This window comes from Marmota monax, unplaced genomic scaffold (genome assembly GCF_021218885.2).
Source record: "Marmota monax isolate L192 unplaced genomic scaffold, Marmota_monax_Labrador192_F-V1.1 WCK01_AAM20220418_F8-fsc00188, whole genome shotgun sequence".
In the NCBI taxonomy this organism is placed as follows: domain Eukaryota; kingdom Metazoa; phylum Chordata; class Mammalia; order Rodentia; family Sciuridae; genus Marmota; species Marmota monax.
The window spans coordinates 1,303,456-1,329,451 of NW_026692655.1; the positions used below are offsets into that span (position 1 = coordinate 1,303,456).

Genomic DNA, 25,996 nt, shown 5'->3' on the forward strand with positions numbered 1-25,996 from the left:
CACACAAATCCCATCTGAGCCTAACTTGTCTTGCATGGGCCCTGTCTCTGATCACAGATCTTACTGGATTCCGGGGCTAATAAGTGTTACAAAGTGACTCCAAACCAGGACTGGGAACTTGTGGGCTTCTCTAACATTATAACTATTTGCTTTGACACTATTGATCTTTGGCCTGTCAAGACCTGCATGCAGTTTAACTATTCTATTGCCTCTGAGATTTATCATCTATTTTCTCTGAAAACTCTTGATTTCTGCAAGTAGTGTTTTGCTTTTTCCATTACTCATGTTCCCAGCTACCTAAGAATGACTTGTTACATAAGGGATTACCACTGGGTGTTTGCATGGTACACCCTTATGCTTCAAGGATGTGGGGTCTTAAGAATGTCAAGAGGTATGAACATTCTATTCCAGTAAAAAAGCACAGTCAAGAGAAGGGCCTGTCACAGCTCCTGTCTCAAGAAACAAAAGAGTACAGGACTTACCTTTGTATTTACTGTGAACATGTAAATAAATTAAATTACATTTTTTTGTGTGTGAATTAAAATCAGCCATTTCTAGAGACTGAACTATAATGAATGTTTACAGAGAAGTTTATCTCAGATCCGATAGGAATCACAGTCCTAATGTCATGCACCTCTAACTTCTTACATAGTCAATATGTGTTTGTTTTAAATTTTTTTTAAAAAAATGAATTGCAGTGTTTTTGTTGGAGATCGTACAAGTAGAGTCAAGTACGGCCTGATGGCTGTGCTTCTAGTATTTGTTATACAATTTTAGCGTTGCTACCTTTTGTTTGAAAACAGGAACAATGCTTTCAGAAGCTCAACAAGCCAGTTGGGGCTAAATGATGAAAAATCTGCAGAGCTACATGAGCAAACAACATGCACACATACACAAATCATCTTCATGCATTTACACCCATGGTGATGTACACAAACACCCTGAGAAAGCCAGACCAAATGTCTCTAGACAAGCAGTTATAATCAGCAGAGTATAGGCAATATATAAGTACAAACACAAACAGGGCTACGGATAAGAGCCAGTGGATTTCACATGTACCTATGCCCCCATTTTAAAGAGTAAAAACAACCAACCATTCTGGATCCTGAGGCTCCACCCTCCCTTTCCAGATGACCACACCCCGAACACTTCTGGTCCCCTTCCTCCTCCTCACCAGCAATGAATGAAAGAGTGGGTGGGAGGGGTGGACGTAGGAGGCTGCAGGCTGGGCTGCAAGGGAAGTGTCTCCAGAAGGCAGGAAGTTTTGCGTGGAAGGCAGGAACAGAGCACACACACACATACACACTTCAGAATGTAGCTTAACAGGTGTCAGGAAACAAAGCAAGTTACTCCGTGGCCAGCCAACCACCCTCGGAACCAGATAACTGGAGAGGCTGAAAGAGACAGAACGGCAGCACACGTGTGCCCGACAAAATACCAGCTGCACCACATCCCCCCACAAACACACACTCACACAAAGACACACACTGTCAGCAATGTGAACTTTCCCTAGTGGAACTATCTCATTTAGGGGGACAGAAAAACAGAAACCAAGCCAACCCAGATGCCTCGGAGCACAGCAGCTTGCTTGGTTCCTGGACACAAACAGCACTGAAATGCTGGCTACACCAGAGCCCAGAGACCTGTGGACACGCTTTATGATTGGTGTTAGTGCCCTTGTTGGTCTTCTCCCCCCACCCCATAATTATGAGAAGTATCAATATCTGTCACCTCCCTCATCAACACAGGGAAGATTGGGGGCTTTTTAGAAGAAGCTCAACCCGAAAGAGAGGGAATGGGGGGGGGGGAACCAAAAGGTGTGCAGCATGTTGAAACCTGCCTCCAAGTTGGGAGGATGGAGCCCAGTGTAGAGGACAGCTGATGGGAGGGGAGAGGAGCCTGCGTGCGCGTGTGTCAAAGGTGGGCAAGATCTGCCATCCGAATGTGTGCAAGGAGGGGGCCACCGAAGGAATAGAGCAAAGACAGGCTGGTAACTTCCAGACTGGGGGAGTGAGGAGCAGCAGCCCAGCATGGCAGGCAGCAAAGAGAAGGCAGCCAGAGTGGGGCTGCTGACATTATTTTAGCACCTAGGATAAACCCACACCCTTGATTCCTTCTTGGAGAGGGTCTCATTCCCCTCCCCCAGCTAAGAAATCACTGCCTCTTGGCAATTAAATATATATGTGCACATTTAATACATAACCACACGCATAAATACACCCACCATACATATTTATATAAATAAATGAAATCAGGCACCATCTACTAAGCAACGGACTTAACTCCTTAAGCACCCACAACCCCCTTCCAAGCGACAGCCTGATTTTTTTTTTTTTTCCTTTGAAGCAGCAGTTCCTCCATTTCACCCGCTGGTGCTTGGAGTGTGAGTGGTGTGCATGTGTGTGTTTGTGTGTGTGTGTGAACACTTCCCCTCTGTCCCTCCTCATATCAGATGAAGCCCCCTCCCCTCCCCTGCAGGCAGCCCAAGTGGATTCCTGCGCTGGGGATAGCCAAGCACAACAGCTCCTACTGAGGAAGGGGGTGAAAGATTTCTCCCACCCCCAAAATCCCTGGCCAGATCCAGAAAGTCCCTCCCCAGGCTGCCCCTCGCACTCACCGATCTGGATATTGTTGGGGAAATTGGCACCTACTACCGCGCCTAGGAAACCGGTGCAGAAGAAGGCAAAGATGTGCTGCATATTCCTTTTTGCATTGGCGAAAAAGAAGCCCAGGTCCAATCATAGATTTGGTGTCTCCCCCCCTTCCCTTTATTCCTCTCGCTGCTCTGCCTGTTCTTTTGCTCCCGCGGTTCCTTCCTTCCTCGCTTGCTTGCTTCCTTCTGTGAGGTTTGTCTGTTTCCCTTGGAATCCGAGCACTTAAACTGCAGCGTTAACACCAACTGACAGCCAGATTAACTGAGCACGGAAAGAGAAGCCCGTCCTCATGCTAGCTGGAGCGCTCGCTCCCCCTCTCCTCCTCTCCTCGCTCTCGCAGCCTGCTCGCTCTCCCTCCCCTGCTCTGTCACTCTCCCCCTCACGCTCCCACAGGCGGCAGGCTCTGGGCGATACCCGCGGAGCCAGCTCAGAGTTCCAGGGCAGTCCTCTCCTACCTGTCACCCTGCACCCCGCCTCACCTCATCCTCCTTCCTGTGTGTTTGGAGGACAGGTGGGTGAGTGAGGGAGATGCTGGGTGCTTGTTCCCGAAAGGGGCAACCCCACAGTCCCCTTGGCCTTCCCCCACTCCTCTGCTCTCTCAGCCCTCCCCCAGTCCCCAGCCAGGCCCAAGCCATTGGGAATGTGGGTTCAGCTGTAAGTCAGTAGGTGGCAGGGGGTCCCCACAGTAGTCCTGGATTCACCAGCTGCTTGATCTAGGTCACTTTTTCTAGGAGTGCAAGGGCTGTGCTGGATATATCTCCTGAACTCCACTGGCCCAATTATTTCTACAACTAATTCCTGAGGGGAAGACCCTAGAAATCCCTCTTAAGAAATGTAAAGGGGAGAAAAAAAAAAGCTTTCCCCCTCTCATAGGAAGAATGAGAGTAGGATAAACAATGGGAAGCTCAAGAGTGATGGATGGGTGTTTTGACTGGGAGATTTGGCAAATTGGGGGTCTGCTTTTTAAAGTGGAATTGGTGGGCTCTTTTTGAATCCTAAGCATTCAAAACAGGTCCCCTTCCCCCTTTTCCTGTATTGCACAGGAGTCTATAGCATCTGAATTATGTGGGCGTACAATAAAGACTAAGGATACTTACACTGAGCAAGTCCATGAGTCATTTTGCAGGGATTCTAGTGAGAGGATTCAGGCTCCTTTGAGTTATCTCTGAATGTTGGTCATACTATCGTAAGCTGGGACTCCACAGACCCTCCTGGACCACGTCTTTCACTGATATAACCTGTAGAGAGAACAACTGTTCAGGAAAATCATGTGAGTTGTGAAGCTGCAGTCACTCGCAGCTACAGAGCACTTTATAGTAGTATCTTTCTATCCTCACACTAACCCCGTGAACTGGCCATGAGTACTATTTTACAGATGAAAAAAAACAAAAAACAAACAAACAACAAAAAAAACACAAGGCTCCCAGGATTCAAACATAGACATAGACCTACCAAAATGCATAGTCCAACCTGCAGAATTGAAATGGTTCTCACCATTACCAGCTGACCCACTGCCCTGACTAGGACCTCTCCCCAACATAAAATAATGCAGAAAAACAAAGTTCACCTTTTCCTTAGTTGGAAAAAAAATAACAGATTTTGACCTGATGTCTCTTTACCACTGGAAGAGGCCATTTTATGCAGACTCCTCACTTCCTCCCAGATGCAAAATGACACACACTTACACAACAGCTACAAGGGCTAGGATTTGTAAGAAATATCAGGCCATGTTCAATATAGCCCCCAAATTAAGAACAACTTGGAGGTCAAATGCTTAATGATTTCTGTGTCCTTCGCATATATTCATTAATTCGCTTGAATGATGTTCAAAGCTGGTGTTTATTTGCCATTTGCCAAGTGCCAGGGACCATGCTAAACATGGCATGTTGAACAATCCCTGTGGTAGGACATCTCATTCCCATTTTATGGACAAAGAAACCAAAGGCTAATAATTTACACAAGTTGCCATTGCTAACAAGGAAGAGATGGAAATTTTACCAGGGGAACTCTATCATCAGGCTCTAAAGGCAGTGAGCACTGGGCAGGGACATTCTAGGGTTTGTGTGAGTGTCGGTGTGGGAAACTAGGAGTATAGACTGTGGAAAGATCCCCTTCTAAGGTTCTCTCCAATACTGAGAGTCTGTGATCCAGGGATTCCATCTTATAAGTCCTCCGCTTGCATTTTTTTGTCTCTTACTATTTTGAATGGTACCTGGGGATCTTTTAAGTTCTCTGAGCTTTGTGCCTGGTAATAATAATAATTAGGCTGTCACTAAAGGCTTCACACTTTTCTGTCACCTTTCAGAGGAAGATCTCAAAGCCCCATACAAGGATTAATTAGCAAAACTTCACCACCCACCTGTAATGCGTAAGAATTGTTTGGCTTTCTGGGTGGATGTGGGGGTGCTTAAAGGAGTCAAAAAGAAGGATTTTCTGTGATCATTATAAACCGTATACTAAGACAGATCTGAAATATAGTTCTGTATTACTCTCCTGCTCAAGTATGGTCAATAGTTTCCCATGGTCTATTAAAAATACAATTATTCAATTATTAGATAAACATGGAATTTACACATTTCAAGCTTGGACATCTAGGTCAAATTACACTTAGGTCCAACTGTTTATCCTATTTCTCTTAATTCAAATGCTGATGTGGAACCTGCTCTGTTTCTGTCAGGGAGTCAGGTGCCCGGGGATGTGGAAAGGAACCAGGCACAGGCTCTGCCTCAAGGCAGGTGGATGTTGTAGAACAAGAAGACAGACGAACTCTGCCAACTGCCATCCAAAGCTGACCATGTGAAGTTCTCTAACAGAGGCAGAAACACAACAGTGGGCAGCAGAGAAGGAAGCCTGTCTGTGGGGATTCAGCGCAACTTCTAAGAGCTGGGCTTTGAAGAATAAGGAAATTACAGGCAGAAACCAAACCGAGGGTTGGGGAAGACATGCAAACAAAGGGAAGAGATCAGCAAGGGCTGGAGGCAGGACAGGACTCCATATGCTCTGGGAGCCTGGAGCCTATGGTGGGTGACTGGGAAAAGAGGACAGGGAACATGGAGCCCAGAAGAGGTCAGGGCCAGAATCTGCAAGTCATTGCATTTCTGGTGGGCATTGGAGAGCTATGGGGTATTTTTAGTATGACAGTGACAGTACTAAGTATGTGCATGAAGGGGAGAAATAAGTCTGATCAATTGTAGAAGATGATTTTTTTTTTGTTTTTTTTTCAGCCCCAAAGGTTAAAACTAATAACTTATTCTCATGCTCTTCTTTGTTGGTGGATCATACTTTCTCTCTTTATAGTCCTTAATTCAATTTTCCATGCCCACTATTAGTCTTGGAAAGATTGGACTCTTCATACTCTGTTGGGATTGATGCTGACCACACCTTACGGACATCTGACACACTGATTTGCATAGCATTTGGACATCTGGCATCTCATTCCATTTGCCCAATCACCCCACAAGGGCAGATTTGGTAAAGCTCAGAGTGGCTAAAAGGTTAGCTTTACATGGTGGTTTTCAAACAAAAGTGGCTTCTTCCTGGGGAGATATTTGGGGATGCCTGAAGACATTTTTAGTCCTTACAACTGGGGAAGTGCTCCTGGTATCTTGTGGGCAGAGATCAGGAGGCATGTTGCTAAACTTTGTAGACTGCACAGGATCTCAGCACCACAAAGAATGTTCTAGTTCAAAACATAAATAGTATTGAGACTGAAAATATAATAAGGGGAGGCAGGCAACACCAGGCATCCTGTTCCAGTCTCCTACTCCATGATATGATATGGAAGAAAGATTCAATTTGTCTTCTTTTAAGACTTTTCATATTAGACAATGGGCTACCTGAAGACGGATGCTCCTTAAAGTCCAGGTGGATGAATGCCTAATGGAAGGATTCCAGGCAACAACAGACCAGCCTTCCAAATGCTACTCAAATTGCACCCCAGAGACAGCATGGCACCTATTTCTCAGATCAATTATGACTGATCCTGGTTCATTCTTTGGCAAGCTTCAAGTTCTATTACCATGTAGCCGAAATAGCCTTAGATTTACTTATTTGGCTTAGGTTTTTTCACTGCAAATCAAGGAAAATGGTGTTGGGCAGGATTTCAAATTCAAATGCTTCTTTGAGCCAAGCAGGAAAATGAGTGAAGTAAGCCAGGGTGAGTGCAGGGCCATGAGGACAAAGAGAGTTACTGTGTGTCTGTCCCCTGTCAAAGGTGATGGAGGCACTCAATAGCAACTGATTATTGCCGTTGGAAATGCCGGCCCAGGCTGGCAGATCTTGAGATTGATTTTTCATGAGAAAGTAGCAATATTGGTTTTGTGAGTTTTTAAAATATTAGGTGTATCATTGTTCCAAGGGCCAGAAAACAAGGGAAGGTGTGAAGGAGGTGTCTCTGGACTTGAGCTTCCCTGCAAATCACAGAGCGCAAGTGGAAGTGGGATAGAAGGATCCAACCACCTACCCATATTAGTTTGGGAGGCAAGTCCATCTCTTCCCTGGTTTTCTATTCCCTATCTATGAAATAAAGAGATTGGAAGAGGTGATGGTACAAATGTTGACTCCTCTTGACAGTGGTCCTGGGGTGAGGAAGAGGATGGAGATCATGTCCAGGGAGCCCGTTTGTTTCATCCTCCATCTCCTGTTACCTGCCACCGCAGCATTAGCAGAGTCTTTCCTTCACTGGGCTCACGTCTCCATCTTTAAAATGTGGTGTTTCTTCTAGCTGGAACATTTTTACGCTTCTAGCACAAAACAATTCAAGTGGGAGGGGGGAACCTATCAAATTTATGATCTGAGAATGAATTGCTGACAGCTCACAAAGAGGGGGAAATGCAATCAGAGCTGGGGTGCATCTGTAGCTTTAGGAAGGCCCTAATTTCAATGATATTTAAAAAAAATAATATTTTCCATGTTTTCTAGCACAATTCATACAGAAAGCTCCCAAAATACTCTGCAGACTGTGTGTGTGGTGAGCACACACCCCAAAGAATGCAATTACCCACCCTGGAGTTCTGCCAGGTTTAACATTTTTTTTTTCTTTTTCTTTTTTTTTTTTTCTTTTAGTCTTCCCTCCCCTTCTCACTCAAATGACAGCATTTTCATAATCCTTCAGCATTTACTAGGTAATTAGGGAGCACTGCAAGTTCTGGAAAACACTCTGGGGCAGGATCCATGCCTGGAAAAGAAAGAAAGAAAAAAGGTCTATTTGAGGGAGGGTGCTCCTTTGCCACATCATCGTTGCCGGTAGAAACTGGAGGCACCGACTGTTCCCTAAACCAGCGATGCCTTCAGTAAAGGCCACAGGGCAACATTTGCCAGTGTGGGTCTCCCCACCACAGCGCTTTCAGCAGCTCCTCAGAGAGGCCCTGCTGTTCCACTGGCCCTGCTCTAGGAGACAAAGAGCCAGACTCTCCCAGCCTCACCTGATGGGTGCTGGTGATGAGCCCCTTTGTCTCAGTATTTTCATCTATGAGGTAGGGATCTGCTTCATGAGACTGCAGAGGACATGAACATGTGAGGGGCCTGGAAAGGCTCCAAATGCACAGAAAGAACTTTGCCAGCCAATCTTACATGCAGGTGTGAAATGTCATTCCTTTGGAGTCCAGATTCACCCTGACATTGGAGGCCCTCCACTTGGTTTCAATCTTATTCTGGAATCTCCTGGAGCTAGGTTTGCCAGTCTTCCATTAAGCTGACGTCATCTTCCCCCACCCTCAAAATGTTTGCCGGTGGGATATATACAAACTTCTGATTGTATGGTTCCCCAATATGCTCTTCCCTTCTACTCTGCCCATCTCCCCACAGGACACATTCATTCTTCCAATGTCGTGCTAAGGACCACATCCTGTCCATCAGCCAATTCTAAGGGTGGTGTTCACAAAAAATCCAACCACTTCCCACCAGCTCTCCCCTTTAGGTCATTGACTCCACCCTCACCTCATCTCTCCCCTGAACTGTGACCATCTTTATCTATTATTCCTTATTTCCACGCATTTGCATCTTCCCTACCACTATCACATATTTTTTTTTCTCTGTATAGCCACTGAAGAGCAACTTTAAAAAAAAAAAAAAAAAAAAAAAACAGATGTCCCATCTTGTCTCTTCCCAGCTTTAAAATATTCCAGATCGCCACATCATACTTGGAATAAACCCTGAAATCTGACTGCTGTCTGCCCCTTCACCCCATCTCCCATCCTCCTCCTCCCTTGCTCAGTCTGGTCCAGTCCGTTGTCCGTCTTGCTGTTCTTTGGATGCTAAACACCACCTTGCTTCAGAACCTTGGCTATTTCTTTCTGCCTGGGCCCTTTTTCTTGTAGAAATCCACATTGTTTCTTCTGTCATTTTAGGCTTATAGTCAAAAGTCTCCTTCTTACAGTATTTAAAAGAGCACCCTGCTTCCTGCCATTGACCCCCTTATCCTGTTTTATTTTTCTGTACAGTGTTTCTGCCTGTAGTACATTCTGCTTAACTTATACCATATAGTTAACCATTGGATCCAGTACTAGAACAGTGCTTAGAACAGTGCTTAGAACAGTGCTTAGAACAGTGTCTAACACATAGTAGGCATGGTTCCTGTCTGCCTATACTATCATGTTTTTTGAGCACTTACATGTGCCAGTATACATACCAGCCTCATTTCATGTGATATTTACAGCAGTCCTGTGAAGTATTATTCCATTTGCAGGTGGGAAGGAAGGGTTCAAGAGGTGATGTCCCTGTTCAAACTTGTGCAGCTATTTAAAGACAGGGCCTCAACCTCCACCTGCTGGTATTCCAAGGTTGGTTCTCCTAACCTCTGTTCCATATTTTCCCAAGGGCTACACTCATTTATTCAGCCAATTTGCATTGGGAAATCCCTTAGCAATGTGCAATTTACTTCCAGAAAGGTAGAGGGCCTTGCCTCAGGACACATGACCTATCACAAAGAGTTCTCATATTCAAAACATCATCCTGTTATGACTCAGTCAGACCATGTTTGGGAAGGACTCTGAGAAGCCCTTCAGAAAGCATGCTTGCTTCAAAAATGAGTGTCTTAAAAGAGATGGCAAATCAATGCTTCTTTCCCCACATCTGGGAGCTTTCTCTGATAGAGGCCAAATAGTAATTATGGTGCTGATTGTAGTCCCCACCCACCCTCATGGCTAAAGGGAGATTTTAATCAGTTTTCAGGAGACTTGAAACATAAATGATTCTAATTGACTGTCGTACTCCTGGTATTAAATTTTGCTGCTTGCCTAACCTCTAACCTCTCCTTTATTACTTGAAGGGAGATAGAATCACATGGAAGATAAAGGACACTAGCAGTGGAACATCTCTTATACCGAAGAGAAACAGGTAGAACGGGAGAGTTGGAAGGAAATTCTGAATCACAGAGTCCAACATCTTTAATTCACAAATGCATCAGGATCTCAGAAAGGTGAAGTCACTTGCCCTGGGCCACCCAGCCAGGCAGTGGCAGATAAGGACTTGAAACCCAAACTCAACTACATGTGCAGCATGGTTGGTGTCTTGCCACAGTGAGATCTGACACAAAGCTCACTTAAAGGGGATAACTAATGGCTATAAAACTATAGCCTATAGAAATACAAGAGAAGAGGCCTATTAGATCTATCTTTCAACAAAAGAAGGGACCTAAGTTGGATCCTTTTTTTTTTTTTTAGAAGAGACAGGTGGAGTCCCTGGAGAATGTGATCTGCTGTGTAATCCATAGCTCATGTGGTTAGATTTTCACTAAAGACATCCTGAGATGATCTTACAGCAGAACAGAAAGGGAAGGCCAGATGGTTTAAGAGCCCATTACTTGAGAGATGGACTGGTGGAGAAAATGTTATGTGGCGATTAACACAGGCAAGAGTCTGTGTGAACTTCCCCAGTGTCCTTAAGTGATTCACACTTGGCTCCCGGTGTGAGGGAACTCTACTGGGAGCTGTACATGTTATGCCACTGCCCCAGAAAACCCTGAGGAACAGTATTACCAACTCTTATTGAACAATTGATGAGACTAATTCAGGAAGCTAAAGCACAACCTGAGGCCACCCAACTTGTAAGTGGCAGAACCAGGTCTTAAATTGGATCATCCCTCCTACCTAACACTGCTGTTCCTATCCCATCGATGCCCCTTTTTGGGGAATCAGCAATCTCAGTGTTCTACCTCCCCCGGCCCTTCCAATCAGATCATAGGTGATGCTTCTTTTTCCCACATTATTTATAGTCTTGCTGGCTATAGGGAATGAGATCTATAAAATTAGTTTGGAAGTAACCCCCTTCCCTTTACTTTCTGAAGAAATGTAAGATTAGCATCTAACTTTTGAGATAAGGCTCTCAGGAATGGCCAAAAACATAATAGATACCCAAAACATAATAGACTATAAAATACATTTTAAATAATGTATTTAAAAAAATAAAATCTGATTCTACAATATTATATTATTATTATTATTATTATTATTATTATTACCATTATTATTTGAGGTAGAGTCTCACTATGTTGCATAGGCTGGCCCTGAATATCTGGGCTCAAGTGATCCTCTTACCTCAGCATAATCAGAAGCTGGGACTGTAGGAGTGGGTCATTTGCCCAGTGTTTTCTTGTCTTATTTTTATAGGAAAAGAATAGTTTTTGAACTCTAATAATGCCAACCAGACTTTGGTGGGCTTATATGGGAAACTAACCTCTATGGATTTATATTTTCTGCTGAAGAACTAAACATTATTTGTTTATAATGTTTTCTATCCAAATGTGAGAACATATACTCTTAAATGCAAATCAACAATGAGATTGTAAATCATTACCAAACCATTTAAGACATAAGACTTAGTTAGGTGTGAGAGAGGATAAAGGTGGTCTCTGAGATCCTTTTCTGACACTGGAAGGTACAAGAGCTGGTAAAAGCAACAGGGCACACACCCGTACTCCAAGGGGATAGAATACTTATGGAAGCACTTCAGTTAGTCAATTGCATTGGACACCCAGGAATGACTAACCTCACTCAGGGCAAAGCATAAGTACCTGGGTTTGCTTGGAAGCTAAATGTGAAAGTGAGCTTCTCTAGTCTCAACTCTTTAGAACCAGACCAAGACACCACGATGGCCTGAACCCTCTTTGAGCAGCACATGTAAGACTGCCTAGTCAGGACAGGTTCTATGGTGAGGGGTACTCTCAGAATGGATGGATTGCAGCCTTTCTTGTCACCATTGCATGGCTACCCTGGATTAGGAATACTTCTTGATAGCAAGAGCTCTACCAAACATCAGAAGTGAGAAATTTAAACAGAAGCAAATCTGAGAAGTAGAATCTGAAGGGAAGCATAGAGATTTTTATATTTTCCCTGATGCACATGTGCACCAATCACCCTGGGTCCCTGAAGCAGCTTTTGGTAGACTGATATCTTGAGAGCCAAAGGGAGTTAAGACCTGTGGCCTGGGACTCAAGTCCTCCTGGAGATCAGATGCCCACGAGGTCGCCTCAACAGTCTCCGTGGTATGATAGCTCATGAACCCTGTCCCTTATGCACGATTGGGTTCTTTTCCCCATGCACCTGTAGAGCTGTGGTTCTCTGTGTTTATCTGTGATGTAGAGCAGGGTACAGCAATCCATGACTGGAAAGCTTTGGTGGAAGAGGTGGAGTGTGGTGGAAGATGGAACATGAATTGGTGTTTTCTGTGTATTCACTCACTAATGCATCAGGTGGCTCTTTTGCCATGGAACACTCTCTGTTGTTTGCAGGTTCCCAGCTCTTGACCTTCAATACAAATAGCCTCCTTTTCACGTTTTAATTCTGACCAGTCCTCCTGCTTTTCCATTCCAAGGGCTTCTTCTCTGACTCAGCTTCAGCTTCTCAAAGCCCTGAAGCCATCTCTCCCAAAGGGAAATCCCAATGGCAGATGGCCCATCTCCAGTAGCTGTGACCTCACCAGAAGAACCAGAATGACTTGGCTCAAGCCCTGTGCCTTGTAAATGAGGACCTCAAGGAGCTGGCTGGGGAGATGCAGCCACTAGATCTTGTGTGCCTTGCACAGAAAGCCACAGAGCAAGTCCAAAGAGCTTCTCAGAGACTAAGGCAAACAGGTTATTCAATGGAGGATTCTCACATCTGGGCTCCTAGAAGCCTGGAGTATTTCAAAATACTACTACCCATAGATCCTGTATGGGGTGATAGAGGTGGATGCAGCAGGCAACGTTCAAAGCTGCAATATATACATAGGTTTCCAAAAGTCCTGCCGAGTGTGAGGAAATGAAGACAGCAGCTTTGCTAGGCCCTCAGGGATTGGACAGCACAGGGTAGGGGTGGGACAGTGTTCCAGAGAGGTGGGGCAGTGCTGATTCCCCCTAACTCAAGACCTGCCCAGGGGGCCATTCTGGCATTTTCCAGCCTCTTTCCCCAAGTCCAGCTTTTGTATGCTTTCATTTAACTGAGTTCCTACCCCTTGGATCTGTGGGCTCCTCTCTTTGTGAAAATATCCTCCTTAATGGGTTCATGCTGCTTTCAGGTGGATAATCTGCTTCTAACTGAAAATGGTAGTGCTAGGATTCTAGAAGAACTCTAGAGGAGCATTCTGGGGAAAGACAGAGAACCCGGGTAGAGGGGTAGGGCTGAGAACTGAATTCAAACTCAAGATTATTAACTTTTCACATATCTTTTATGGAGAACTAGGCTCTGGGGTCAGAACACTTGGGTTTGCAGACTAGCCCCAAAGCTTCTTAGTTGTGTGACCTCAAGCAGGTTACTCTGGCTCCCTAAGCCTCCCTTTCCACTCTATAAAATGAGGATAGTAACACCTCAGGGGGTCCATTGTGATCAGTAAATGAATAGCTGCACCAATAGCTCTTGGCACAGTGCCTCCTCAGCAGTCAACCTGCAACATACTCAGGGTTAGCCCCATTTTATTGGCATCTTATTTGAACATTTGAGATGGCAATGGCAGTTTCTAGCCTGTTTTTTCTATTGAGAAAAATAAAACAAAGAATTTGGGAAGATGTGGAGTTGCCTGTGCAAGAGATACATCTCAATGGGGGGATAGGAAAGTCCACCATCAGCATAGCAAGACAATTTGAAAGTTCAAAGAAGATTCTTGGGAGGCTTCAAAAGGAGACCATTTCCAATCTGGGTATGAAGACAATGGTGGGGACTTGACATTCCAGACTACCTGAGCGTATCCTGCTTGACAGAGCCACTAACCAAACCTTCTAGAGCTCTGCATCTAAATTGGATTTGTATCAACCCTCACCTACATGGCTTGAGAAATAAGAGAAGTGGTTATGAATGCCCTGTAGTAAGGGGACCTATCTGGGTCAAGACCCCTTTCACTTAAGGCCACAGAAGCTGGGCTCACAAAGCATTTCTTCATAAGAGAGAGAATCATGTAATACTAAAGTCTCCACCTGTAGGGCCAAAGTCCCTCTATTTGAATCCAAACTCTTCTCATTATTGTGGACCCATTGGAAAAATAATTTTCTTTGTCTATAAAATGTTGATGTTCAAATACATCTCAGATACTATAACAGAATCTGAAACATAGGAAATACTCAGGTGTTAGCTCTTACCATCAAAGTCACAAACCCTCATTGCCTCTTTTGTTTTTTGGCAGGAGGTGATTTGCTGAGGGTTAAACCCAGGGCCTCACACTTGGGAGGTGAGTTCTCTACCACTGAGCTACTCCTCCAGCCTGCAGCCTCTTCTTTCCCATAGCCTGGCATCTCATACCACATCCACTCCATGGGAGGGAGTTTCTAAGAAGGAAATACTTAAGCTGTTTTCTCTTTATCTCCAATTGTAGTCAATAGCTTTATTTTTTGAACTTTAATGGTAGCCTCCATTCAAATGAACCATTTAGCCAGGGTAAAACTAAGTCCTCTGAGATTCCATCCCAGTCCTGATACTACTCACACAGTGTGGATTCACAGAACAGATTTTTAAAACCTTAATCTAAGACATGTATGGGGGAATCAAGCAATGTGAGTGAGGATCATCATATCTTAGAGCAGTGGTCAATAAGGGTGGTGATTGTGTGTGTGTGTGTGAGAGAGGGAGAGAGAGAGAGAGAGAGAGAGAGAGAGAGAGAGAGAGAGAGAGAGATCTCACTAGGAACATTTGACATTGTTTAGAGACATTTTTGATTGTCACAATTTTGGGGATGAGGAGTGACAGTTTGCTGCTGGCACCCAGGGGCGAAGGGCAAGGATGATGTTCAACATCCTATTATGCACAGGATGGCTTCCCACAACAAAGAGTAATCTGGCCCCAAATGTCAATCATGCCAAGGTTGAGAACGCCCAGTTTAGAGGGCTTTGAGCAGCGGTGTCATGTGTCATGCTGTGCTTCAGAGATTATCCATGAGACCAAGGCAGGAACCTGTTAGACAGTGGTTGCAATTACAATTAACTAGGTGAATTCCAGAATTAGGGCAATAGAAGTAGGAGTAAAGAGAAAATGTTAATTGAGAATTTCATTTTTATACAACTTCTCTACCACTTATCACCTCCTATTTCCCCAAATACGTTATTTGTATTATGCTTATATAAATACCATTCATTTCTGAATCACATAGCATATTATAAATACACTTCCTTTCATGTACAGCTTTTTACCTTCCAAGCTTAATAAGTCCCTCGCTTTACATTTATTTAATTGCATTGCACAGGAAATACATAAACCAACATCAGGTTGGCAATTACTTTAGGGAGGGGTAAGGAAATATGATGGCATAGGGTTGCTAAATAGTAATCATAACATTTTATTTCTTGGAGGAAAATATCTTTGATTCTCATGCAGCATTAATATTTGTTGTGATATTTTCAGAATTTTCTTATATGGTTGAAATTTTCATATTCATTCTTTCTAATAATAAAAAAAAGGGATTGTGAGATGAGACTTGAACAAGGTGAGATTGGTCAACATTTTCAATTTACTGGGTGTAGAGAGCTAGAAAATAAGGGTGAAAAATTGTATGCTAGTGTTCTGGGCCTAATAGAGTTAGAGTATGGGCATGATGGCAAAGTTATGAATTGCAGAAAGTAGAAAATGGAGTACTTGCTGTTGGGAGAAGGGATGAGCAGGAAAAGATATGCTGAGGTCTGTTTCCTGCAGTACATCTTCATGGTAATTTGTCCATGAGCAAGTGAATGTGGGAATTCAGAATCAAAAGTCAGGACTAGCCTCATGCTCTTAGGTGGCATCTTCTTTTGTGTAGGGGGGGGGGATCCCTGAAGCCACAGGGTGCCTATGGTCTCCAAGGGAGAATGTCAAGTGAAGAGAGACAAAGTCTGAAGATTGAGCCTTGGAAACTGTCAACTTTTAGGGACTAAGGAGGAAAAGACGCATTAAAGGACACCAAGGAGAGAATCCAGGAGCCCGAAGAGTAGGAGAAGCTTATGTTGCCGTGGAAACTAGGGACAGAAGTTCTGAGAAGGAAGGGGTGGACATGGTATTAGAGGCTGTGGAAGAGGAACAGCATCAACTGAGAGGGAGCCACTGGATTCAGTGATGAGCAGTGCGATGGAGAGTCTTAAGAGAGCACCTTCACCAGTGGCCTCTACTCATTCAAAACTGTTTGAGCATAGAGCCATGTTATGGTCCAGTGTAAGGATCTGAGCAAATGAGCTCAACCCTGGATTCCAGGAGCTCACAGGCTGGCACTTAAAAATGGGCACATTGATAGCTTATAATGCAGCAATTCACCATTTCTATGATAAAAGTGGGCAGAAGGTGTGATGGGATCATACCAGGGAAGGCTTCCCAGTGGAGGTGACACATAATGAAATTTTAAAGGATGAAAGAAAGAAAGATGGATACACGTCAGCCATGTGATGTGGGGTGAGAGTGGGTAGAAAAGGAGACCATTTTCTAGGCAGCAGGATCATCATGAGCAAAATCTTAGATCCAGAGAAACTGTGATGAGATTTAACGGAGCTGGATAGTTCAGAAAGGCTGGAGTGGCAGAGATGAGTCTGGGTGAGCTGTGAGGAACCAGACCAAGGAGGCTGCTGTGTTACAGTATAGCATCAGGTTTTCTCCTGAAATGGACCCAGTAGCAACTGGAACTGTACATTGATGAACTGGCTCCCTGGTTTCTGCTCACTTTTTCATACAGCTGTACAAGCAGCCCATATCCTTAACTCACTCTGTTATTTAGCAGAAACCCCAAAATATCTGTTGAATTAATGAAAATGATGTAAGTAATATCAATAAATCCTAGCCATTCATTAAAGAAAGTGAACTTATGAATTAGAAATTTAGAACAGGAACAGAGAGGAAGTAGAATATTTAGGATTTGTGTCTGTTATCCCTATTTCAAAAACTGCCCTCATTTTAGGATTACATAAATATATACTCCTGATAGCACATGTTAGCTCTAAAAGTATGAGAAAATTCAAGTCAACTAAAAACCTTTCCCACTGAGATAACCACTGTTGCTTCAGGGGCCATTTTTTTTTTCCTACACATATAGAGGCATTCATGTATCTACAATCATGTGGATGAGATTCCAGCTTATCTGCTTTTTGGTGGATACACTTGTCTTGCTTTGGTTGGAGGTGGGTAGGAAAATATGGAACACGTTTACTTCCTGAAAGAAGTCTCAGATGGAGGAAGACAAATGAAAACTTCCGAAGAACAGACATAGAGACATAATCGGCAGAAGCCAGAATATGGAAATCTCTTTAGAATACACGGCCAGTTTCTTCAACAAGCCACGTGCAAAGGAAATCAAAAACAAACAGAAAAGGGAAGCAGGGAATAAGAATCTGTAGATTTTATAAGATTCAAAGACATATCAGGTGCATGCCGACGATGACCTTATTCAGATAATGATTTGAATAAATAATTAAAAATTTATAGAATCACAGGGGATATCTGCTCCTGGCCAGGTATTTGATATTAATTTTTTTTCCTAGATAAGAAATTATACTTTTATTTAAAATCTAAAACTTAAGCATCTTCCTGCTGCATGTTCATTTTATATAATAACAGGAATGACTCAGTTACCTTATAGGCCATGATATAAAAAAAATATATAATAATTTGTCAACCCCAAGTAAAAAAAAATTCTTGAAGTGCTCCCATTTTCTCTTTTAAATTGTAAAATAAACATACCCCCAGTTCCATTCCAAGGCCTTCCCGTGATATTTAAATCTATGAGAGAAGAAGAAGATGAATCTAATAGTGACTATTTTCTATTATCCTTTTCCACATAAAACATGTATATCTTTGGGTTTAATGTAACTTTTACAATTTGAAAAATTCATCTCCAGAAAATGGGAGAAATGTTATACGTAAATCTCACCCTTCATTGGATTTTAGATGTTCTCTGATGCCATTCTATAAAAACATCCTTTTTTTAAAATTGATTTTATTATTTTTTTAAATACACAACAACAGTGGAATGCATTACAATCCTTATTACACATATAGAGCACAATTTTTCATATCTCTGTATATAAAGTATGTTCACGTCAATTTATGCCATTACACATGTATATTTTTTGCATTACAATTCTTAATACACATATATATCATAATTTTTCATATCTCTGTTTATATATGTGTTGACACCCAATTCAAGTCTTCATACATGTTCTTTGTATAATGATGACCATCATATTCCACCATCCTTGCTAATCCCCTTCCCCCTCCCTTTTCCTCCCACCCATCATCCCCATCTAGAATTAATCTAATCCTCCCATGCTCTCCCTCCATTGATATTAAAAATTTTAATTGTTAATTTTTTATATGCTAATGATGCTGTAGTGTTTTCAATAGGAGTCCTTTATAAAGACTCTGACATACCCATGGACAAAATAATTATATCTAGAGTTTGCCTCCAAATAACCAGGGAGTTGGGGTAGGGTTGTGTAATGAGGGTGTATAGCTGAGAGGAAATCAGCCACAAATGACAATTGTAACATAGTGACAGGTGCAAGGGTGATGGTTGAACTATTCTCTTTATATTTGGGTTTGTTTAAAAGTTTCTGCTGTGAAAGTGTTAAAAAGGAAAGAATGGAGAGAGAGAGAGAAGAAGAAGGAGGAGGAGGAGGAGGAAGAGGAAGAGGAGGAGGAGGAAGAGGAGGGGGAGAAGGAGAAGAGGAGGAGGAAGAGGAGGAGGAGGAGGAGGAGGAGGAGAAGGAGGAAGAGGAAGGAGAGGAGGAGGAAGAGGAGGGGGAGAAGGAGAAGAGGAGGAGGAGGGGAAGGAAAAGGAGGAGGAGGAGGAGGGGGAGGAAGAGGAGGAGGAGGAGGAAGAGGAGGGAGAGGAGGAGAAAGAGGAGGGGGGAAGGAAAAGGAGGAGGAGGAAGAGGAGGAGGGGGAGGAAGAGGAGGAGGAGGGGGAGGAAGAGAAGAGGAGGAGGAAGAGGAGGGAGGGAGGAAGGAAGAAGAAAGAAAGAAAGAAAGATCATAGGAAAAACACAGAGAAAAGGAACTCCCTGAGCACAGGGTCCATCAGGAGATGTACAGAGGCTTCTGCTTTTGAGAATAAGACTAAAACATCCACTCCGGATAGAAGAGAAAGTAGACACTGGGAACCTGAGAGAGAGGAAAAGAGGTGGAAGGATTTAGTCCTGCAGGGCCTCAGAGTCATAGGCTCAGGTGCAGGGAGACGTTCTTTCTGGGAGCTTCCTATGCGGGCTGTGATAGTTTTCGATTACAATGGAGAAAAGGATCATGAAACAGCACTGGGGGACCCTCCTGGGGTGAGGGAGGATGGATTGGAGATAGATCTGAGCAGCATGGGACATTTGCATCAAGCCCTGGGGTCAGCAAAGGAAGGTAAAGAAAATAGCAAATGTTCCCAACTCTGCTTTTCCTGAAGAGCTTTTTCAGTTTCCCCAATGTCCCTAGTTTTTAGTCTGTACCATAAAGTTTCTCGCTAACACATACAATACTATCCATCTAGAAATGGGTGCAGCCCACTGTGTGCTAAGTGTGTTGTGACAACCACCTGAGAGAATTGGTGTTGCCCTCATGTTGTCCAGGACAAAGTCAAGACCCACTGTGCGCCAGCCACGAGCACACTGAGTGAATAAGGCATTTACTAGTTTCTTGACTTCACAATAATCATAATTGTGATGATTGTTACAAAAGTAAGATTATAAAAGTAGAACGACAGTGTCCAAAAAGGAGATAACTTTCCCTCAGAGGTTTATCTTTATCTCCAAAAAGGAGATAACCTCTCTCAGAGGTTTCCCTGGAGAAAATAATAATAAAACATAGACCCGAAGCAGGGACTGCAGAGAATGGCTGAAATGGCTTGGGGGAAGAACATTCTGGCAGGGAGAAATGAAACATCAGAGGCCTCAAAATCCTCAAGGTAAGATTGGCGAGGTCAGATACTCTTTGAGGTCTTTAGTTAAGTTGTGAGATTTTAGCCTAAGAGCAAAAGAAAACTAAGGAAGAAAGTAATGCTGTCATGTTTATAGTGGACCATAACCCAACAGAGAGAGGACAGACTGGGTGAAGTTTAAAGACATTCAGAATGTGAGTTCACCCTTCAGGATTTGATGAGTGATAAGTTCAGGGGAAAAGAAAATGGAGGAGAAGAAGAGTGGAAGGAGTGTGAGGGAAGAGGAGGAGAGAAGACAGAGGTGGGGTGTAACAAGAATGGCTCTCAAGTCTGGCTTGAGGAGTGGAGCTCAGAGTGTTCAGTCCCATATTGAAGGTCATGTTCCCAGCCAGCCAGTGAGAGGGGACTTTCCAAGGCCCAGACACTCAAGCATTATTGACCACCAGGGAACACTTGTGAAATGCTTATGAGACCAGTGTGCCAAAGTGTTTCAGCAAGCCCTGCTCCCCACCCAAGGGAATATTGACAGCTAAGGCATTTTAAGGTGATCAATTCAAGACTCGCAGATGAGAGTAGGCAGGGGTGAATGGATAGCTCTCCCTTGTCCCTCACTGAGTCAACCTGCAGCAAATGAATCATGGTTCATGTTGAAAATGACCACCTCCACCCAGGTTGGACAGGAAGCCTGGTGAAGCACGGCTAGCGTTTAAGAGGCCTCGTTTGAATCCTGAGTCCCCTTCAATCAGCTTACATGCCAAGACACAAGGTGTGGGGTGGACTCAAAGACCCAGCTACATAACAAAGCCTACCAGAGTCCAAGGCTCTGGTGAGGTGGCCTGAGATTCTTCAGTTGGTCTGTGCCTACAGATAACTACTGAAACAAACCAGGTGTTGACATTCAAACAATTTTTTAGTGTACTTTCTCTAAACCACAGACCAAAAATAAAGGAAATTCCTAAAGCATACCTCATCTCATTAAATCCATGCAACAAATTACCTTCCTGTGACGTCAGCCTTTACATCCTGTACTCTTGAACTGAATGAAACAGGAAATCATCCAGTCCAATCCACTCGCATTACAGATAAGAAAACAGACATCTGTAGAGTCTGATTTGCCCAAAGATAAAAAGCAAGTTAATAAGAGAACAGGGACTAAGTGCCCAGACTCCTAGGGCCACATAATTTCTATCAAGCTAGCTTATCTGTTCTGTTTGGTGGTACACCCAAAGTGGCATTCCTGGAAAGAATGTATTCATGCAACAAATATACATTGAGCATCTCATTTATGCCAGATGCTGTTTCACCAGCTTGGGGGTGGGGAGCAACAACAACAACAACAACAAAATTAACAAGAAAGAAGCATTTTTCTGCCTTGGTGAAGCTTATATTCTAGTGAAAAAGGTAATAAATAAGATAAATGGATATAGTCCAGAGTGTGTTAAATAGTCACAAAGTTTAGGGATTAAAATGACTTCAGGGGAAGGGTATGTAAAATATTTAGAGCAGGGTTAAATTTTAGATACGGTGCCCAAGAAGGCTTTACTCTGAAACTGTCTTTGGAATAAAAGCATTAAGGAAGTGAGGGTGCTAGGCATGCAGACCTCCAGGAGAGACTGTCTCAGGAAGGAGGGAACAAGGGAAAGGGCTCAGAGGTGGGGGCACCTGCAGTGTCAGTAATAGCAAGGAAGCTGACATGGCCTCTAGGAAGGAATTGAGATGTGAACCCAGGGAGAAAGTGGTTCAGCCCATCCATGACCCTGGGAGTCGGGGTAAAGACTTGAGGTTTCTTTTGATTAAAATGTGAAGTCATGAGGGAGGGAGGACTAAGTGGCATTTGTCAGGTTGGTGTATTATAAAATAGGGTAAAGGGGTCAAGGGCAGAAACTCAGGGAATAGTTAGGAAACTGTTGCAATAAATTAAGCAAAAGCTGGTGGTGGGTTGGGTCAGAATGGTAGCAGAGGGTTTGGTGAAAAGTAATTGAATTTTAGATTTATTTTGAAGGTAGATCAAATGGGATTTGCAAAAAAAAAATACTGGAAGTAGGAAATGAGAGAGAGGAGTTACAGACTATACCAAGACAACTAGAGAAATGGAATTGCCATTAATAAAGCATGTTTTGAGGGGTAGATAGAATTCCATGAGCTCATTTTTAGACATATGCCTAATTTAAAATGCTTATTAAACATTCAGGTGGAAATGTCAAGTAGGAAGTTAACTATGTGAATCTAGAGTTGGGGAGGAATCCAGGCTAGGACTATGTATTTGGTTGCATATGGATGGTATTTAAAGCAAGGGGACTGATGAGATCAACTAGGAAGTGAGCAGAGATGTAACACAGAAGTATTTCAGGGACTGAGCCTGGAGCACGTCTACCTTCAGGTGTCAGCTAAAGAGTCCAGGCCAGCATCCAGAAATGTGGGAGAAAATCAGGGGAGTGGGGCATCAGCAAGCGAGGGTTTCAGGAAGAGGAATGACACCTTGTGTCAAACATTGCTGGAAAAACAAAACAAAACAAAACAAAAAAAGAACTAAGATTAGGAGTGAGAAATGTCCACTGGACTTAATGTAAAAGTCATTGTTCATTGTGATGAGAACAGCTTTTGCAAAATGAGAAGAAAAACATCCCCAGTTGCTGTGGGTTGAAGAGAGAATGCAAGGGGAGACTGACTTTAGGCACACCTTTCAGGGAGGGCTGTTGTAAGAGCAGCAGAGGAAAGGAGAAAACATGGTAAGAACAGTTCTTTGTATGCTAATGGCAGTGATCCAACAGAAAAAAAAAGGGGGAAAATGACACAGGAAAGAGAAAATAAGAAGAGTTGCTGGAATAAAGCCCTGTGTTGGTGAGAGTGTCACGATGTTCTTTTCCAAATACTTCATGTTCATTAAATGGGAAGCAAGGTCAGAAGCAGATGTGGGAGAAAGTGTTGGGGATTGGAGAAGAAATAAAAAAAAAAAACATGAAATGATTTCCCCTCCCGGGGGAGTGGGAAGAATGGACCAGAGAAGTAGAGAATGATTGCTAGGTATCACTAGGCACTTACCTATTGATCAGAAATTTAAAGAGAGATCGGTCATTTGGTTGGGCTTACTTTCTAGTCTTTTTTGTTCAAGTTCTGATGCTGAGTGGGTGGAGTTGGGTCTGTCCAGGATTGTAGTTTATATAAACCTATACAATACATTTAGAAGTTCAGGATGTGGAGAAGGGAATTAAGGGTGTTAAAGAGGAGGATTGTGGTGACTGATCATATAACTTAAGAGGGTAAAGAGGGGACGAGGCCATAGGGTAAGGGATAGGGGAGAGTATGTGAGACAGAGGATCAATAATTTGAGAAAATTGAGGACTTCTAGATGCCTGGAGCTCAGGGAATGAGCTAGAAATACAGGAGGTGGTAAGTAGGTTTGAAATGGATGTTTTTGAGAATGTGAAGTGGTATGACCTAACGAAGGCTAAGTATGATCATGCAAATGGATTGACAAGGGATGACAGGGTCATTAGAGAAAGGAGTTAAAGATCCAGGTGTCCAGCGTACTGGAATGACAATTTCTGTCAGTGCCTGGGCATGATTCAGAGCCAGGGAACCCAGGACATTAGAATTAAAGTGGAATTCCTTACCAGGCACTCTTTATCTGCTGCATACCCAGGACCATTCTTTGCTCCTATCTTCTGCTATTATTATTCAATTATTTACTCAAAACTGGGCAGAATTGCTTGTATTTACTGAAAGTCACTTCCCCTTGCCCCTCTATTTCCATTTAAATTAAAAATGTATATATATATATATATATAAAATACGTAAAAATATTATCACTAAACAAGTAAACAGTAGTAATGCTTAACTATATAGTGATATATATATATATATATATATATATATATATATATATATATATATATATGTAAGTATGTATGTATGTATATGGAGAGAGAGAGAAAGAGAGAGAGGGAGAGAGAGGGGAGAGAGAGACAGAGAGAGAGAGAGAGAGAGAGAGAGAGAGAGATTATTTATGGAGAGAGAGAGACTTATAGTCTCCTCAAAGTTAACATGGCCGTGTGAATTGCTTTGGCAAATGAAGTATGAGTGAGGGTGACAAGGGTCACTAGAAGGGAATACTTAGCGGCCAGGCTTACTCTTCCTCTGTCATTTTGCGCTTGGAAGCATGTGTTGACATAGAAGTAGTTGTCATATAGACTTGCCTTGGAGACCCAGCTACATTGGCAGTACCCTCTGTGTGAGCAAGAAATAAACCATGTTGAGATTTGGGTGTGATTTTCCAATATAGCATAGCCTAACCTAATCTGGCTGGTATTTGTACCACTCTTCGGTTGGCCCTGTGTCATTTGTCATGATACAGAGATGAATGAAGTGCCATATGTGCCCTCAAGGTGGCAGAGGAGAGGTCTGATACTAGGAACAATGAAAAAAAAAAAAAAAAAAAGAAAAGAAAAGAAAGGAGCTATAAGAGACCATGGGAAGGCTTCAAGAACCAAACATGGACCTCGTGTTCTCTCACCTTTGTGTGGCATTTGAAGTCCTGCACAATTAGGTGTTTTTCTCACTTTCCTGAATCTCCATTTTAGTTCCTGGGCTCCAATCAACAAATATGTACCGAGTGTCAGGTACCATGCCAAAAGTTAAATGCAGAAGTCAATGAAGCAGACAAGCGTGCTGTCCTCGTGGGACTAATAGTTTAGTAGAAAGGATGTTAAATAATTAATTTGCCAAGTGAGTGCTAAGAAAGAGTAAGTACAACAGCAAACCTAACCTGGATTCACCCAGGAAATTAGCAGCAGAGGAGGCAGGAACTCTGTCAATCAGTGGATATGATAGACTCCAGTGTCCTTGTGTGAGAGAACACCTGGTCTGCTCAGGAGTTTGAAGGTGATCTGGAGTAGTGTGAGGAAAGAGAAGGAGGGATTAAGTTGGGGAGGTGAGGCAGAAGAAGTGAGTGTGGGCAAGAGTCAATCATCGAAGGCTTTTTCAACCAAATCCCCAGGCTAAGAGATTTGGATCTTAATCCCAAAGACAAACAGGAAGCAATCTAAAAGTCACATTCCAAGAAGGCAATTTTTTTAAAAAAATATATTTTCTAGTTATACATGGATGCGATATCTTTGTTTTGTTTATTTACTTTTATGTGGTGCTGAGGATTGAACCCAGTGCCTCACACACAGGAGGTAAGCGCTTTACCGCTGAACTACACCCCAGCCACCCAAGAAGGCAAATTTTACAAAATTGCATTTTTAAGATTGCTATAGCAATAAAGTTCAGAACATTTTTTGAAGGGAGACTGTCAGTACAGGTAGAAATGGGAAGAAAACTCCTGTAATCAGCAGATAAGAGGAGGTGGTGGCTTGGAAAAGATGGTTTTTAGGAAGTGTTAAACATCCAAATATGGTTTTTGAGCAAAATTCAATTTAATATGTGATTACGGTTGACATAGAAGATGACGAAGAGGGAACATTTAAAGATAATTCCAGTTATCTGGGTATAGTAGTACCGTTTCCCATAAAGGAGCTTATTCCTGGTGATTGTGGAAGAGGAAATTAAATTTAAGCCATGAAAATCCAAAAATATTCAAGTGCACCCATTTCTCTAAGGATATAGCCCTCTGTATGTTGTATTTATTTCTTTCACTCAATTGCTAAAAGTGTAGGAGCAGAAACCATGTCTGATTCTTTCATATGATTCACCAGTCCCCTACTGCCAAGCATCAAGGCTGGACTTTGCATCAAATGAGAACAAAAACATGCTTACCTGATGAGCAAAATGGGCCAGTTTGGTTCCTTAGGCCCCGGTTGGAAGAAGCTGCTCACCTAACCTCCAATTCAGGTCTCATTGCTGATTCCTTGAGTCAAACCACTGTGGCTTGCAAGTTGTACCCAGATTTGGTTCACCTGAGGGGGGTGCACCTGTCATAATTTCTTAGTCAAACTGAACTACTTGTATTTTTCTGACTTGGGAGATTGTCTTTAAAAATGCATTAAAATTATACATACATATATATATTGTTTTGACTCCTTGGGAGATGTTATAATACATCCTGTTTCAATAAGCTGCAAGTATCTG

General features: G+C 42.9%; 1 protein-coding gene across 2 annotated transcripts in view; it reads right to left on the minus strand.

The window, feature by feature from the left end:
* The window catches only part of Gria1 (glutamate ionotropic receptor AMPA type subunit 1), a 301,486-nt gene extending 298,486 nt beyond the window's left edge, over positions 1 to 3,000 (minus strand). The window contains exon 1 of one of the 2 annotated variants that reach the window (XM_046446417.2): positions 2,618 to 3,000. In XM_046446417.2, the coding sequence (XP_046302373.1) occupies positions 2,618 to 2,699 (82 nt within the window). In that variant the 5' untranslated portion in view covers positions 2,700 to 3,000. The remainder of the gene's footprint in view (positions 1 to 2,617) is intronic. The other variant, XM_058579911.1, reaches the window with a different exon arrangement.
* Between the last annotated feature and the right edge of the window lie 22,996 nt (positions 3,001 to 25,996).